Raw genomic sequence first — 14,264 nt, forward strand, 5'->3', positions numbered from 1 at the left:
AATAATCTTGAACGTAAAGCAACCTCATGTAAGTGGGGATGCTTTACAGTTTTGTTTGAATTTGAATGCTGCAGCCACTGCACTTCGTTTTTTGAAACCGCATATCACATCCCTGGGATGGCCAAGTGCTATCTTGTATACATATCTCCTCTATAGCTTTTACTGTATGTCAGTGAAATTTGGTACTTGTCATCCTTTGGGTGGGGCAGCGATCTGAAAAGAAATTCTGATTGACCTATATATATGGTCAAGGTCACAGGTAAGACATTCTACAGCATGTTTGCCATTGTCACTGAAATGCCTTTTTCTGCAGATTTTTAAAAGTCTTATACATGTAGTGGTTTGAATTCTTTGTATAAGTGCTCAAGGGTTTCACCAAAGTGGTAAAGGTCTAAGCCCTGCATCACTGACTTCAGGCTTTCCTCACACATCAAGCTGACATGCCGGAATATGACTGGAATAATGTTCAAAATGGCATTAATCCCAAATCAATCAATCAACAGAGTAGAATATGCATGTCTTGGCCTGAAAAAAACTATTTACCGACCCAAGAAGGATTTATTTTAGGTCAATGAAACTTCGTAATGTCATCCTTAGGTTTGGCCCAGATTGGCAATGGTGTTGTGTGTCCTAAGGTCAAGGTCACAGTGAAGACCGTTCTATTTTTGAGTTTTTTTCTGCAGATATGGTTTTAGTATATGCATGAAATCTTTTTATATAATTTGAAAACTGATTGTCAGTGATAGTGAAGGTCAAATTCACAGAAGGTCATACACTCAAAAAATGAATTATTCCCAAGTTAACTAAAAGTGTTCTCACTAACAGGATGAAATTTAGTACATGTATATCATCTTTGGGGTGGGGCATTGACTTGGTAAGCTCTTGAGTGACCTTTATTGAAGGTCAAGGTCTCTGGAATGGTCATTTTTAAGGTAGTTATGAACAGGCAATTTCCATAATTATAGCACCAGCATATAGAACATAAAGGAACTCTCCTGATGTTCACAAATTACTACTACAAAAATACCAAGCAACAAAAACAAAGAATGATGGTGTGTACAGCATTTATTTTGACAAGACTATCATCAAATGGCAAATTAATACAGTGATTTGATATTGTACAAGTTGAACTGTCCAGTTAGCATGAGTGTCCGTCAGCCTCAATGTTGACAGCCCGGGGCTGCCTATGTACACAGTGACCCCACCCATGCTATAACCTATATGCATATTTACAATAAGAACACCTTGCAAACGTGAAGAGAACTGGAACTGATTACAAATGACCTGCCGCTCTGTCATGAATGAATAGTGAAATCACCAGCGAAGTCTGAATATATTGCACCTATATTCATACAAATATTAACAACAGAGTCCCGCAGCAACTCGGATGTATACATTTTCAGCACCCTCCCAAGCCGTTTCAAATGCTTAGCAATGCATAACATACAGCCCTATAAGGGACATAAAGACCCTGTTCCTGAAAGCAATCTTAGGCTACGATTGTTGTTAGTCTGTTATATAATTGGTGTTACAACCATCTTAGTGCCATGACGGTCATAAGTCAATATTAAAGTGTGGGAGTTACAATGGCTGTCACAAAGACAATCATAAGTCTATATTAAGGTAACGATCATTTACGTACAACTATCGTAACTCTAAAAATGTTTGGCAGTTACATTCATCTTAGCGCCAAGATCATCAGTAGAACAGGGCCCTTATAACCTCAGAATGTTACCCCAGGATGATACTAATGTCAAATAATAATCTAATATTATTTCTGGGCCACAGCTCACAAAGGAATCACAGTGCTACAACACAGTATAAAAGTAACAACGATCGTAGCAGTAAGACAACTTAGCGAACCATGCTGCAGTTCTTTGGCAAGTCTACACATCCAAAAGCAGCAACTGTTTAACATGATTTTGATAAATGTGTAGATACATGTTCACAAAATAACCTGTAGAATGAGGGTGTATGTTACCAATTGAAACAGCTCCATACTATGGTTACAATTCAGAAATGTGTGAGCTGTCAAATATCGAACCCATATACTTCAATGATGAAAGCCAACCCTGTGTTTACTGATGACAATGCAAGTGATCGCTTCCGCATCAGGTTCTCATATATGACACCCATGCAATTAAAACACTCAAAGCCAATACAAAATATCCTTTTAGAAAGAAAGATTTGTATTCAACCAAAACACTTTCATTCGCTAGCTTAAAAAACATTCCCCTTCATTGCAGTTGTGTGTATTATGTACAATAAGGGACCGGGGAGATATTTACACAGGGAGTTGTTACCATAAAATCAACACATGTAAAACACACCACTAAGGAACAAGGAATGGTTTCATTAGACTATGTCATAATCACTGCAACAAATGTTGACGTAGGTGTTATGCCGATATCACTTAATGTTGCGGATATCACTTACTGTTGACAATCCATCAGAGCAGGGAAGACACAGCTGATCCATCAGCTGGCATGTATATTTCAAAACAACACAAGCACATATAAAGTTCTCCAAGCACTCATGTATATTCTGTAATGTTTCACATTTCATTGCTTGGGTGCACATGGTAAAAAATATCACATTTCAATAATCGCACCACTTTTAATACATGCAGACAGTAGATCCAGACAGCTTTATAGCATCCGGCTTTACATGCATGTCTCTTGAGACACTATATATGTTCAGAGACAGGGCCTGTTCCTTAGCGTTACGACTATCAACTATCGTAACTCATAAACATAACGACTGTATGTGGAACACTGCCGAGGGAAATGTGGCACACAGATTTTGAAAGTCATTACAATCCTCTCCATGTTTCATCATTCAACACATTCAGGCAGTTAAGGAAATATTTTCAAAAAAACAACTGACATCCGTATATTAGATAACAACAAAAGTAACAGCCATCGTTGAGATGTTACTTGAGTCAAGGTACAATACTGTATGACAGGGCAGTCTGGTTATGGTAGTAGTGATAGTAGTTCCTCTTGCATATCGTAGAACAAATTGATACTAATAACCCATTCTGTCCATAGGAAAAATTACAATAAATAGTATTAACACAAATTTGCCTTCAACAGAAGAAAGTACACCCTCTACATAAACAACAGTACGAATCCAACACAAATCAATTAATCTGGGGCCATCTTCAAGGCAAATATTTGAGAACGAAAAAATAATATATTAAGCTTTTGATGATTCTAGACATTGAACAATACACATGTAGGCTGACTTTGGCACTAATTGGGCATTCTTTGGAGCAATGAAATCTGTTGTGCAGAAAAAGAAACACGACATAGTGCTGATAAAGTGATGCAGCCTAGGGGGCCTGCACGGCCTTTGTCTGTAGATGTGTGAAGAGGGTAGCATCTTTGTCCATTCTCTCCACATCCAAGTGCTGACGACAGGCCATGTCCGGCTGTACTGCACAGGTCATCGCTCTTTTAAATGTCAATTCACTCAACCGCCATTAGTTCCTAACTCTTTGTCCGTTGTTGTAAATATTGTAAAAACTCGTAATATGACATGCTTGACTCTGTTTTATCTTCTACCATGTGTTGAAAGAACAATTGTCGGTTTTTGCTGTCTTCCCTGAAACAAAAGGGTAAAATCATTAGGATCTATTTTACCAGAGCGTTCGATGCATCTCAGATAACACAGGTCGATTTATCTGCTGGCCCATGGCCAGTTAAAATAACAAAGAGCTTGCTAAAACGTAAAGTAGATAGCCTGTCTGGTTAGTAAAAATTTCACCCTTTCACCCTGTTTTTTAAATTGGATCTCCTTGGTAGAATGACAACAGGCTGCAATTTTGTAACTTCTTTATTTGCTCATTAATTGCCATGAAATGAGGCAAATGGAAGCAAAGTTTAATCTCAGGGTGCAGATAAAAACGTTTTAAGAGTGCGCAGTTCTAAAATTTCCAGAGCCCTGCTAGGGGGCCACGCGACCTCAGGTTTGTAGGGAACAAACACAGCAATTTCCTTTACCTGTGTGTACTTGGGGACAATGGTATATGAAGTTTCATAGTGAGGTCAGTAATGAAAATGATGCAATTAATGTATTCTGACCTTGAACCCAATCCACCCACTTTCCAACTATATCCATGAACATATGCACTACAGATGTTGAGAGACTCACCGAAGCACCAGGAAGCTTGCTCCATACGGTCTGCTGTCCATCAGATAGTTGATGAAGTTGCGTAACCTTTCTGAGGACGGATTTTCAGTCTCTGGTAGGTCATTCTGGAGAGGAAATAGTTTACACTGAAGGAGTTCACATATTCACTGATGAGAGTTGTAGAAGACATTTTGATCCCAAGAATTTTTGGTGCATTTTGATCCCCAAAATAATCTGATCTCAGATCAACTTCTATCCTATGCTGAGATATACAGACATGTTGGTTTTTTTGTTTAACAGCTATATGACAACCACTGGAGTCTGCCCAGACAAAGCAGGTTTGAGTGAGTGAGTGAGTGAGTTTGGTTTAACGCCACCTTTAACATTATTGCAGTTATATCGTGGCGTGTCGGCTTAATGTGGGAGGAAAGCCTGAAGTGATGCAGGTCTGAAATGTTTACCACTTCGGTGAAACCCACAAGCATGGGTATGGTGTTGACAAACCTAGAAACATAATTGGGGCAAACCGGGATTCAAACCCACAACCATAGGTTTCTGGCGTGCCCAAGGGACGCAACTCTGCACAGCGAATCACGGCACCTTAGACGGCTGGGCCACCCGTGCCCCCACCAAGGTTTGATGATAGTAGCAATGTCCAGTAAGCTCGTTAAGGTTCTGTACACCAGAAGTTGCATGTTATGAAGACTGCAACTTCTCATTCAGATAGGTCAATTCTACAGCCAGTACATCGTCAATACTTCACCGCTATGTTCTTCCATCACCCATGAATACATTCTGCTGTTTTACAGTGTAGTGATGACATCTGTCTATTCTCAGTCAGCTAATGAAAACAGGCTATTTATAACTCACGGAAGTCAAATGAGCCCTCCTACGTGCATGAACTTTGTGTGACCCCAACCATTCCCTCATGCTTCATACCGAGGCAATGCATACAGCAGATGGACACAAAGACTAAGGCACATGCTGCACAAGAAATATGTTGCTTGTTTGTTTGTTTGTTTGTTTGTTTAACACAGCACTGCAATATTCCAGCTCTATGACGTCAGTCTGTAAATACTCAATTCTGGACCAGACAATCCAGTGATAAGATATCATGCGCATCGATCAACACAATTGGATTACGATAACATGCATCAATCAAGTCCGCAAGCCTTGCCACCCACACCCCTTAGTCGCCTCTTACAGCAAGCATGGGTTGCTGAAGACCTATTCTAACCCGGATCTTCACGGGTCCATAATCTGATGTAATCTGTGTCATTGGTCTGAGAAGTGAGCACCCTCTGGATGGAACCATGCCGAAGCTGATTTGTTGGCAAATACACTGCAGTTCAGCCATATGTATTGACAGGGATGGAGGAATGTTGTGTATATGAATAACTGATTCACTCGGTGGTTATGTCTAATTACTGAAATCTTCAGTAATTAGACATAATCACTGAAATGAACCAAGGGATTTTATACTTGTTTACTGAAAGCATATCCCTGCCTTGTTTTTATAATGTGTGCTAGTTTTGAAATTAGATTAGCTATCAAAGTAAATACAACCTCCTGTAACCAGATACCCTAACTATACCCTAACTAGATTGTTTTTAATGTCACAGTTCGCCCTCTCTACAGAACCTTGGCTTTGGGGATGTCGAGGCTTTCCGTTTGTTTACAGGAGATTGGCTTAGGACAGGACAGCCTTCTCTCAAGTTATTATAAAAAAGGCAGGGACATGCTTTCAGTAAACAAGTATAAAATCCCTTGGTTCATTTCAGTGATTATGTCTAATTACTGAAGATTTCAGTAATTAGACATAACCACCGAGTGAATCAGTTATTAGACATAATCACTGAAATTTCCAGTTATTAGACTTAATCACTGATAATACTTGTTTCCTGTAACATATACAAACCTGTGAAGTATTCACGATGTAACCAGTAAGGATAATCAAACGCTCACCATTCCCTCCGGTATTGACATGAAGTTTGGCTTGTCGAGTATATCCTGACAAAACTGGTCACTGATAGCTCCGCCAACCATCAGGTACAGGTCGTTGCCGACGTCCATGAGGTATGCCCCATGGCGGTCAATGTTGGCTGACGATAACTGCAGCAACGGGGGCTTGGGGATTACCAAACCACCTCGGGTCATCGTGGTCTGGAAACAAAAAGTTACTGGTTTTAAAATAGATTCACAGACTTTTATAACCTTGAGATTGTTAAAATCATGAGATGGCTTATACATTTATGACTTGTCATAAAATAGCAAACTTCCAAGTGTAAAATAGTGTTCAAAATTATTATTTCAATCAAGGGATCCCCTTATATAGCTGTACCTACAAATGTAAGTGCTGTGACAATGACTCAATGACTTTCATGCATAATTTCTAACTTTGTTTTGTCATACATTAAGCTCCAATATGGAATTTTAATGTGTTCTTATTTAAATGAATGAGGGTATGGTTTGACGCTGCTTAGAACAGTATTTCAAATCTGTCCTTGAATTCCTTAACCTCATTAAAATCAGATCTGTGCTTACTATCGCTACACAAAGACCTGATGACATTCCATAACAGGTTCCATCAGAATGTCCTTCAGCAAACTTTGACCAACCAATGAAAGCAAGCACTAAGATATGATTTTAATGATAGAGACTTTTCAGCAATATGAATGATCACTTATTACAACAGAAGCATGGTGTGTGTAGCTACTCACCCGCTCCTCTATGGAGTGAACAGGGTAGAGATGAGGGTAGAAGCTCTGCATCAAGTACATCAACGGCAGAGTCTTGCACTGCAGCAGACTGAACACGCGGTCGTCAAGCTTCACATTGGTAGCTGACCGGAAGGCACTCTGAAATATCAGCATAGGTTGGTCAAATATGGTGTTATAATGACATTAGCAGCTGACTCAAAGGACCGCTGAAATATCTATATAAATAGGTTGGTCAAATATGGTGTTATAATGACATTAGCAGCTGACTCAAAGGACCGCTGAAATATCTATATAAATAGGTTGGTTAATGTGCTGTAAGAAAGCTATTAGCTGAATTCATGTAACATCCAGACTGTATGTAGATTCTGTTTTCATTGTGAAATATCAATAGAAACACACATGCAGTATTTTGGTTGTCATAATCTGGCACCAGCTGGTGATAGCCATAGAAGAAATAATGTAGATTTTGGTTTTGATTTCGAGCATGTTACACAATGTTAACAGAGGTTCAGATCAAAACTGAGTGCCAGAAGTATTGCTCAGGGAGTAAATGTTTTTAACCTCAGTCAGCAATAATGCATCATCAAGGCAAACAAATTGGTTTGGTTTTATGCCGCTTTAAGCAATATTCCAGCAATATCAAGGCGGTGGACACCAGAAATGGCCTTCACACATTGTACCCATGTGGGGCATCAAACCCAGGTCTGGCGTGAGGAGCAAACGCTTTAACCACTAGGCTACCCCACCGTTGATGAAGATCAATTCTGACCCGTGTCTTCATGGTTATCATACTACAAGTATGTGGTACATAAAGGACATATTCTTGATCCGAATTCTTCTGCATTCAACATCACAAGACTTCAAGCCATACATCTGTACACACATTACTAGTAAACTTACACTTTTGAGCATAGCAAGAATATAGAGAGGAAGGATTCGGAGCGTGAAGGGCAACGGCAGAGCTCCCATCCTCTGTGATGCAGGGACCTGTTGGCGATACGACAACAGACAATCCAATGCCGCATTGATGAGAGCATCCCTGGCATCTCCCATACTGGACGACACTGAACGGTCGACCGCTGCAACAGAGAGGCAGTAACTGTTGAAGTCATGTGCTGGTTATTATGCTATGCATAACAGGAATCGTCCAAACTAATGGATAATATCACTTACAATCCGTACATGAGTAAACACAAACACACTTGCTTCAGACATGTCAGAGATCATCCTTATTGATATTTATTCTGTAATCACAATGTTTGTTTGTTTTTTGTTTAACACCACACTCATCAATTATCCAGCTACATGTTGATATTGAATCGGGGCTAGACAATCCAGTGAGCATGAGCATCGATCAACTGGGATATGATGACATGTATCAACCAAGTCAACGAGCCTGACCACCCGATCCCGTTAGTCGCATCTTACGACAAGCCTATGCGCCTTACGACAAGCCTGAGTTTGTAAAGAGCAATTCTAACCTGGATTTTCACAATCATAAGGCTAAAAAAATGTAATGCCCATACTGCCATAAACCTCCAAAATCATAGCGCTTAGTATTTGTGAAACAGGGCAGTGAGCATAGTATCACAGGACAAGGACATAATATGATGGAACAAGGACATAATATCAGGCGACAAGGAGACACTATCGGGGGACAAGAAAGATATATGACCAGCTGCATCTACTCATCTTGCCCATGAGTGTTGCATCCCACTACATGATACAAGTGTCACACTAGCTGCACCTACCCATCTTTGCCAGCAGACAGATGATGCCCTGTTGATCTGCGCCTGCATACACGTCACTCAGCTGATTGGTCACCGGCAGACACAGTGTGTGTACTCGGATACGTCGCTCTCCTATAGAAGACAACACAAATGTAAGAACAAGACAAGTGATGGCACGTGGTCCTGGTCAAATTAAGTGAAGCTTAGCAACACTGGCAATGAAGAGTAGACAGGTGACTGCCCGCAGAAGGCTGGACTCCTGCGAGTATCTAGAGTTTTGGTTCTCCCCACACTGAATCATGGCTTATAAACTGTGACGGTCTCCTTCAAGAAGCCTCTCACTACCCATCATCATGATAGCAAATGTGGGGTACACCATCAATTGGCTTCAAATCAGGGTCTTCTTTCAGACAAGGACACCTTAACCACCAAGCTAATATCAGAGGAGAGGTAAAATGGGGTTTAACATTGCGTTCCAAATTACTGCACTTATATAGCAACTATTGCCAACTAATTTATAACGCTTGCACACTGAGATACCAAGCCAGTTTTAACATTGATACCCTAGACACAGATTACCAACTCCAGTCCTTGTTTTATATCCTTAAAGGCGAGCTAGGCAGGGTAACAACAAGTACCATATTTTAACGTCTATTGCTACAATGCAGCCAGGGATCGAACGACGGACTTTCCACAGAAGCTCTATCCACTACACCATAGAGGTGGTCAGCCGATATCAGAACGCTTTTATCCAGGTACACAAACCTTTGCTTGAGGTGTACAGCAGAGCTGCCTGGAAACACACACTGGACGTATCTGTCAAGTTGTCCTCGATAGACATCTGCATGCCGAACCCAGCATCAGGGTTGATGTTTGGCAATGACAGCAAATCTGTCGACCGCACAAAGAAGTTGCCATGGAACGTGTGAATGCTAAGTCCTCTTGTGCATCGTATCCTCATCACAGCCTCGAAGCCAATTTTCCTGGTGAGATATCTCCTGAAGTCTGCATCGAACCTGTCCACTAACCCTGGCGTCTTGAGAGTGTGGAAGGATGGATAGTAGTACACACAACCAGCCGAATACTTCGACACACATGCTGAAATAGAGATCACGATAAACATGTAAAACAAATTCAAGAGTGTCACAGGGAACTCACAGGGAATATGTTTGTTCCATCATCAAACTGGTGCAAGGCACTTTATTTTGTTTAAATCTGTGTACATAAAACTGTCCACAGGTTGTGATTCACATGAAGCATGGATGCCTGGTGTATGGTGTTTTTCATAGAGAAAAGAAAGAAAGGAACTCTTGAATTGATTTCTTCTGTAGTGACTTGTGGTCAACAAAATTGTATATATTGTATCATCATCATCATCATCATCATCATCATCATCATCATCATCATCACTGACAAATATATCACAACTGCATTGCACTTACTAAGTGTTGCTAAATCTGCATACTGGCCATTGAGCAAGAACAAGTCAACTGATATCTGCTGCGCTGAGCAGTCCAATGCAAGCTTCTTGTAGAAATCGGTTGCTGGACCCAAATGAGGCACATTCTGAAAATACAAGAATTACAATACTAACTGCCTGATACATTCCTAAATCACTAGCTCCAGACTTCAGGAGCAGCTACCAAATAATTTAGCAAACAAAGACATATGCAACCAGTTCTTAGGAAGTATTTTGAACATAAATGCATGAATGCCATTTTAGCAGGGTATGAGGAGTGAAAAGTCAAACATTCTGCAGAGGTAAGTTGAGAATGAACATGTTAAGAGTTAAAGTAAATGCTTAGTGAAAAAAGTGATAAGTAGTTAGCTTCAACACCACTGTAAACACTTTTTCAGTTATATCACAGCATGTCAGCTTCATGTGGGAGGACAGCCCTAAGTGACACAGGTCTTAGGCGTTTAACACTTTGGTGGAATCCACAAGCAGGGATATGGTGCCTTCAGACCAGGAAACAGTGTGATCAAAGACTAACTCTTAACTCCTGATTTTCACCCAAGGATACTTTTATCCTTTCCTTTGCCTTGATTTTCAAATGACAGAAAACTGTTGTTGAGAAAAGTAAAAGATTGTGTCTTTGAACAAGGTCAATATCAGTGGCAGGTACTAAGGTTACAAACATGAATCATGAAGCTTTACATTGATAGTTACTGTTTGTGTAAACTGCTCCTTACCTTAGCTGAAACATTGCTCGGCATCTCCCTGGCCTGCAGAGCCCCAGGTCCGACTGTTGGTAGAACCGTCTGCATCACCGTCACTCGGCCTCCAGAACCACTCTATACACACATAGCACTATCACTCAGGAGCACTTCGTCATACAATTCAACATAGCATGTTCTTAAATCTAGATATGACACAAATGAATACCATACTCCTTAACCTTGACTTGACGGTAAAGTCTGACATAAAAAAATACAGATGTCAGTCTTTATAACAATCCAGAATCATCAGAAAAAGTCAATGATTTTCGCATGAACATATTTCTAATAATAGTTTGTATGTTATTCATTTTCTTTTTCAAAATGAAAGCATACTCTAACTGGCCTCTAGTTTGAAGGAAATCTTGTTCCTATAGAATATTGTAAGGTCCATTCATATATATATAATCACAGGACTCTGCTAATTTAAAGGATTTCTTGTTCCTACAATACAATATTTCAGTGTCTGTTCCAAAGTAGAATATAATCACAGGACTGACCGCTAGTTTGAAGGATGCCTGTAAGGCCGCCCCGAGTGCACTGCCCGTCTCCCTGTTGTCCTGGAAGAGGGTGGGCAGCTGGTTGAGGAGGTCAATCACAAGGTCCTTGCTCTCACTCAGGTTCACAAGCAGGTTGTCTGGGCAGGGCAGGAATATGTCTGGAGGAATAGACAAAGAAAACATACAGACAACGCTCACAATATTTATCTGTAGGGTGAGTGAGTTGGCATGGTTGCTTAGTCCAAGAATTCATCAAGGAAGATGAACAAGAGTACATTAAAACTTACAGGAAAACAAGGTTTGCATCTATTGCTCAATGCATCCTTCTGATGAGAATTTTCATATTTTCTATAATCTGACTGGAAGTAATTTTCCATGATCTACCTTCAAGATCTGGAACCACCATCATCTGTGGCTGAGACTGCCCCTCTGCCAGACCGAAGAAGTAGAGGAAGCGGTCGTATGCCAGGAAGGCGATCTGCGTCCGGGTGTCTCCCGGAACCTTGTCCAGTTCGTCCAGCAGAACCTGGCAGAACAACTGTAGGTAGCCTGCCAGAACACACGTGCACATGGTCAGCAACAAACACAGGAAGAGTTGTGTACATACAATAGCTTGCTCCAAAACAGTGTTTGAAAAATAAAACAGTCTGCATTTCCGTATTTGGTAGACACAAAATTGGACATGCAAATATTCTCTTTATGACATCACAGAAGATTTTAAAACAATAGGTTGGCTTAGACAACATGTCTTTATGTGAGTAAAAAAGACACATTCTTCTAACTATTACAAAAGAATGCCTATATACGGTATGTGTGTAACTTCTTAACCCAGAAATCACTTTCACCATGGAAATCAGTTATTCTTCATAACCAGGATGTTTTCCACTACACACAGTCTATTGTTTAATGCCACACTCAGCAATATTCCAGCAAAGTGATAGCAGTCTGTAAATCAAGTCTTGACTATAAAAACCAGTAACAGATACTGTGTACAATGATTCAAGTTGTGGGGTTACGAGGACAAACACTTCAACGAAGTCACCAAAACTGACCACCCTATCCATTTAACAACCTCTTACATAGGTAGGTGGGGAGCAATTTTAACCCACAATTCCCTCCAGGTCTCTCTCAAAATCAGCTAATACCCCCTGTAGACATCATTAATACATACCAGTTTCGATGGCATTGAAAGACACATCTAGTAGGAACACATACACTGCTGGCTGAGGGGGCCTCAACTGAAACAAGAGAGTCATAAACAATCATCCATCCAACTTCTAACCGCGACCAACATTACTAACTTCACTTGATTTGTGACCTGTGCACTACACCCAGGACCACGCCACCACACGTTTTTCATATAACTATTATTTACTTCAAGCAATAACATTTACATAAAATGCACAAAGTTTTTGTAAGGGACCAAGTTCTAAATCATCTCTGTCGGAAATATTTGTAAAAATCGCATCATCTTAGGGAGCTTCAAAGACAGGAGGACTGAAGGAAGGAGTCCTGATAAAAAAACCTTTGATCTAAGAAATGACAGTAATCTCTAGGCTGTGAGTCCTTGTACTGCTCAAGTGAATAAGTAAATTGAACCTCTGCAGCCATGCATGTACTAAATGTCTATGTAAAGCTATTATAGAATAAATATTCACTGAATATTAACATGTCATGTTTTTCCTGTTTAATCGCATCTGGCAATTCTACAAACAACATACAGCAACATTGACAGGAGACAGTTCACACTCACCATATACTCGGATGGTGCTATGAACTCTATTGTAGCGGATTTCACCTCTGGTCGACGCTGCGGATCTCCGTATGTTTTACTAACTGGGTCAAATGAAAATTCATCTGGTACTGAAATAAGATATTAAACAAACTAAACTACCAAAATTCACCAAGAACATAACAAAAAGTCAATTTCCAGCCTTTCTACAATTTGACACCATGAACTACAAAAATGACGCAAAATATTTCCCATAAGGACACAGCTATTAGATGAAATGTTTCATTAATTCTTACAGAGCATTATAACAAGTTTTCCATCGTTTTTATTGTTTGCGAAGAGGCACATGACATCATATGAACATATTTGCGCAAATAACTGAAGATGACATCATGCATTGTTCATAATAATTTTATGTGATTTTCCAACAATAGGGTAATTCATTCATATTTTTAATGTTCTGATCAGGCTGCTGATAAAAGTCACCAATTTGAAAGTTGTATACTTACAATCATTGACACGATAACATAGGTTGCATTTCCACCTCCTCTGGTCAACAAAGTGTACAAATGGGTTGATGTATGTCCGACAGGAGCGACAGCGCACTATCACACTGGATTGGATAACAGGAAGTTGCTGAAACACAAACACACCATCAGGATACCTGTACTGCCAACCTGAGGTAACACAAGGCGAGCTCACCTAGCTCACCTGGCTCATCCATCCCTTTGTCAGAGTTCACCCTGATGGGGACTCTTCAGGCCTGTCTTTGACAAAAAGGGGTGTCATGAAATAGAATTGGCAGCCACTTATAACAAGACATGGAAACAGAGGAGAAAATGGTCAACCCAATGTGATGCTAGCCTGTAGTGAGTGAGTGAGTGAGTGACGTTTTACGCCGCTTTTAGCAATATTCCAGCAATATCACGGCGGGGGACACCACAAATGGGCTTCACACATTGTACCCATGTCGGGAATCGAACCCGGGTCTTCGGCGTGACGAGCGAACGCTTTAACCACTAGGCTACCCGACCGCCCCTAGCCTGTAGTGAAGGCAGAGACCTTTGACTGTTCAGATAAATGACTTTCATAACCCTGACTTTACTCAGGCACCTGATAAAGTTATGCTTGAATTGACACACTTTTTCAGTCATTGGAAACTTAAAGGGGTCTTAAAATCTGTGCCTCCATCTTTATTAATTATCAATTATTGGATATGCCATAGCCAATT

The 14,264-nt window shown here is 40.3% G+C and overlaps 1 protein-coding gene across 6 annotated transcripts in view; it reads right to left on the bottom strand.

The window, feature by feature from the left end:
• Positions 1 to 1,047: 1,047 nt before the first annotated feature.
• The window catches only part of LOC124134346 (protein transport protein Sec24A-like), a 42,896-nt gene continuing 29,679 nt past the window's right edge, over positions 1,048 to 14,264 (bottom strand). For all 6 annotated transcript variants that reach the window (XM_048392150.1, XM_048392146.1, XM_048392148.1 and 3 more), the window contains 14 exons: positions 13,543 to 13,669; positions 13,055 to 13,164; positions 12,473 to 12,539; positions 11,686 to 11,850; positions 11,302 to 11,459; positions 10,778 to 10,879; positions 10,027 to 10,150; positions 9,350 to 9,682; positions 8,606 to 8,716; positions 7,755 to 7,933; positions 6,855 to 6,992; positions 6,100 to 6,297; positions 4,156 to 4,259; positions 1,048 to 3,606 (listed from right to left, as the gene is read on the bottom strand). In XM_048392150.1, the coding sequence (XP_048248107.1) occupies positions 3,492 to 3,606; positions 4,156 to 4,259; positions 6,100 to 6,297; positions 6,855 to 6,992; positions 7,755 to 7,933; positions 8,606 to 8,716; positions 9,350 to 9,682; positions 10,027 to 10,150; positions 10,778 to 10,879; positions 11,302 to 11,459; positions 11,686 to 11,850; positions 12,473 to 12,539; positions 13,055 to 13,164; positions 13,543 to 13,669 (2,031 nt within the window). In that variant the 3' untranslated portion in view covers positions 1,048 to 3,491. The remainder of the gene's footprint in view (positions 3,607 to 4,155; positions 4,260 to 6,099; positions 6,298 to 6,854; positions 6,993 to 7,754; positions 7,934 to 8,605; positions 8,717 to 9,349; positions 9,683 to 10,026; positions 10,151 to 10,777; positions 10,880 to 11,301; positions 11,460 to 11,685; positions 11,851 to 12,472; positions 12,540 to 13,054; positions 13,165 to 13,542; positions 13,670 to 14,264) is intronic.

Source organism: Haliotis rufescens, unplaced genomic scaffold (genome assembly GCF_023055435.1).
Source record: "Haliotis rufescens isolate VD_foot unplaced genomic scaffold, xgHalRufe1.0.p SCAF_11, whole genome shotgun sequence".
Taxonomy (NCBI): Eukaryota; Metazoa; Mollusca; class Gastropoda; order Lepetellida; family Haliotidae; genus Haliotis; species Haliotis rufescens.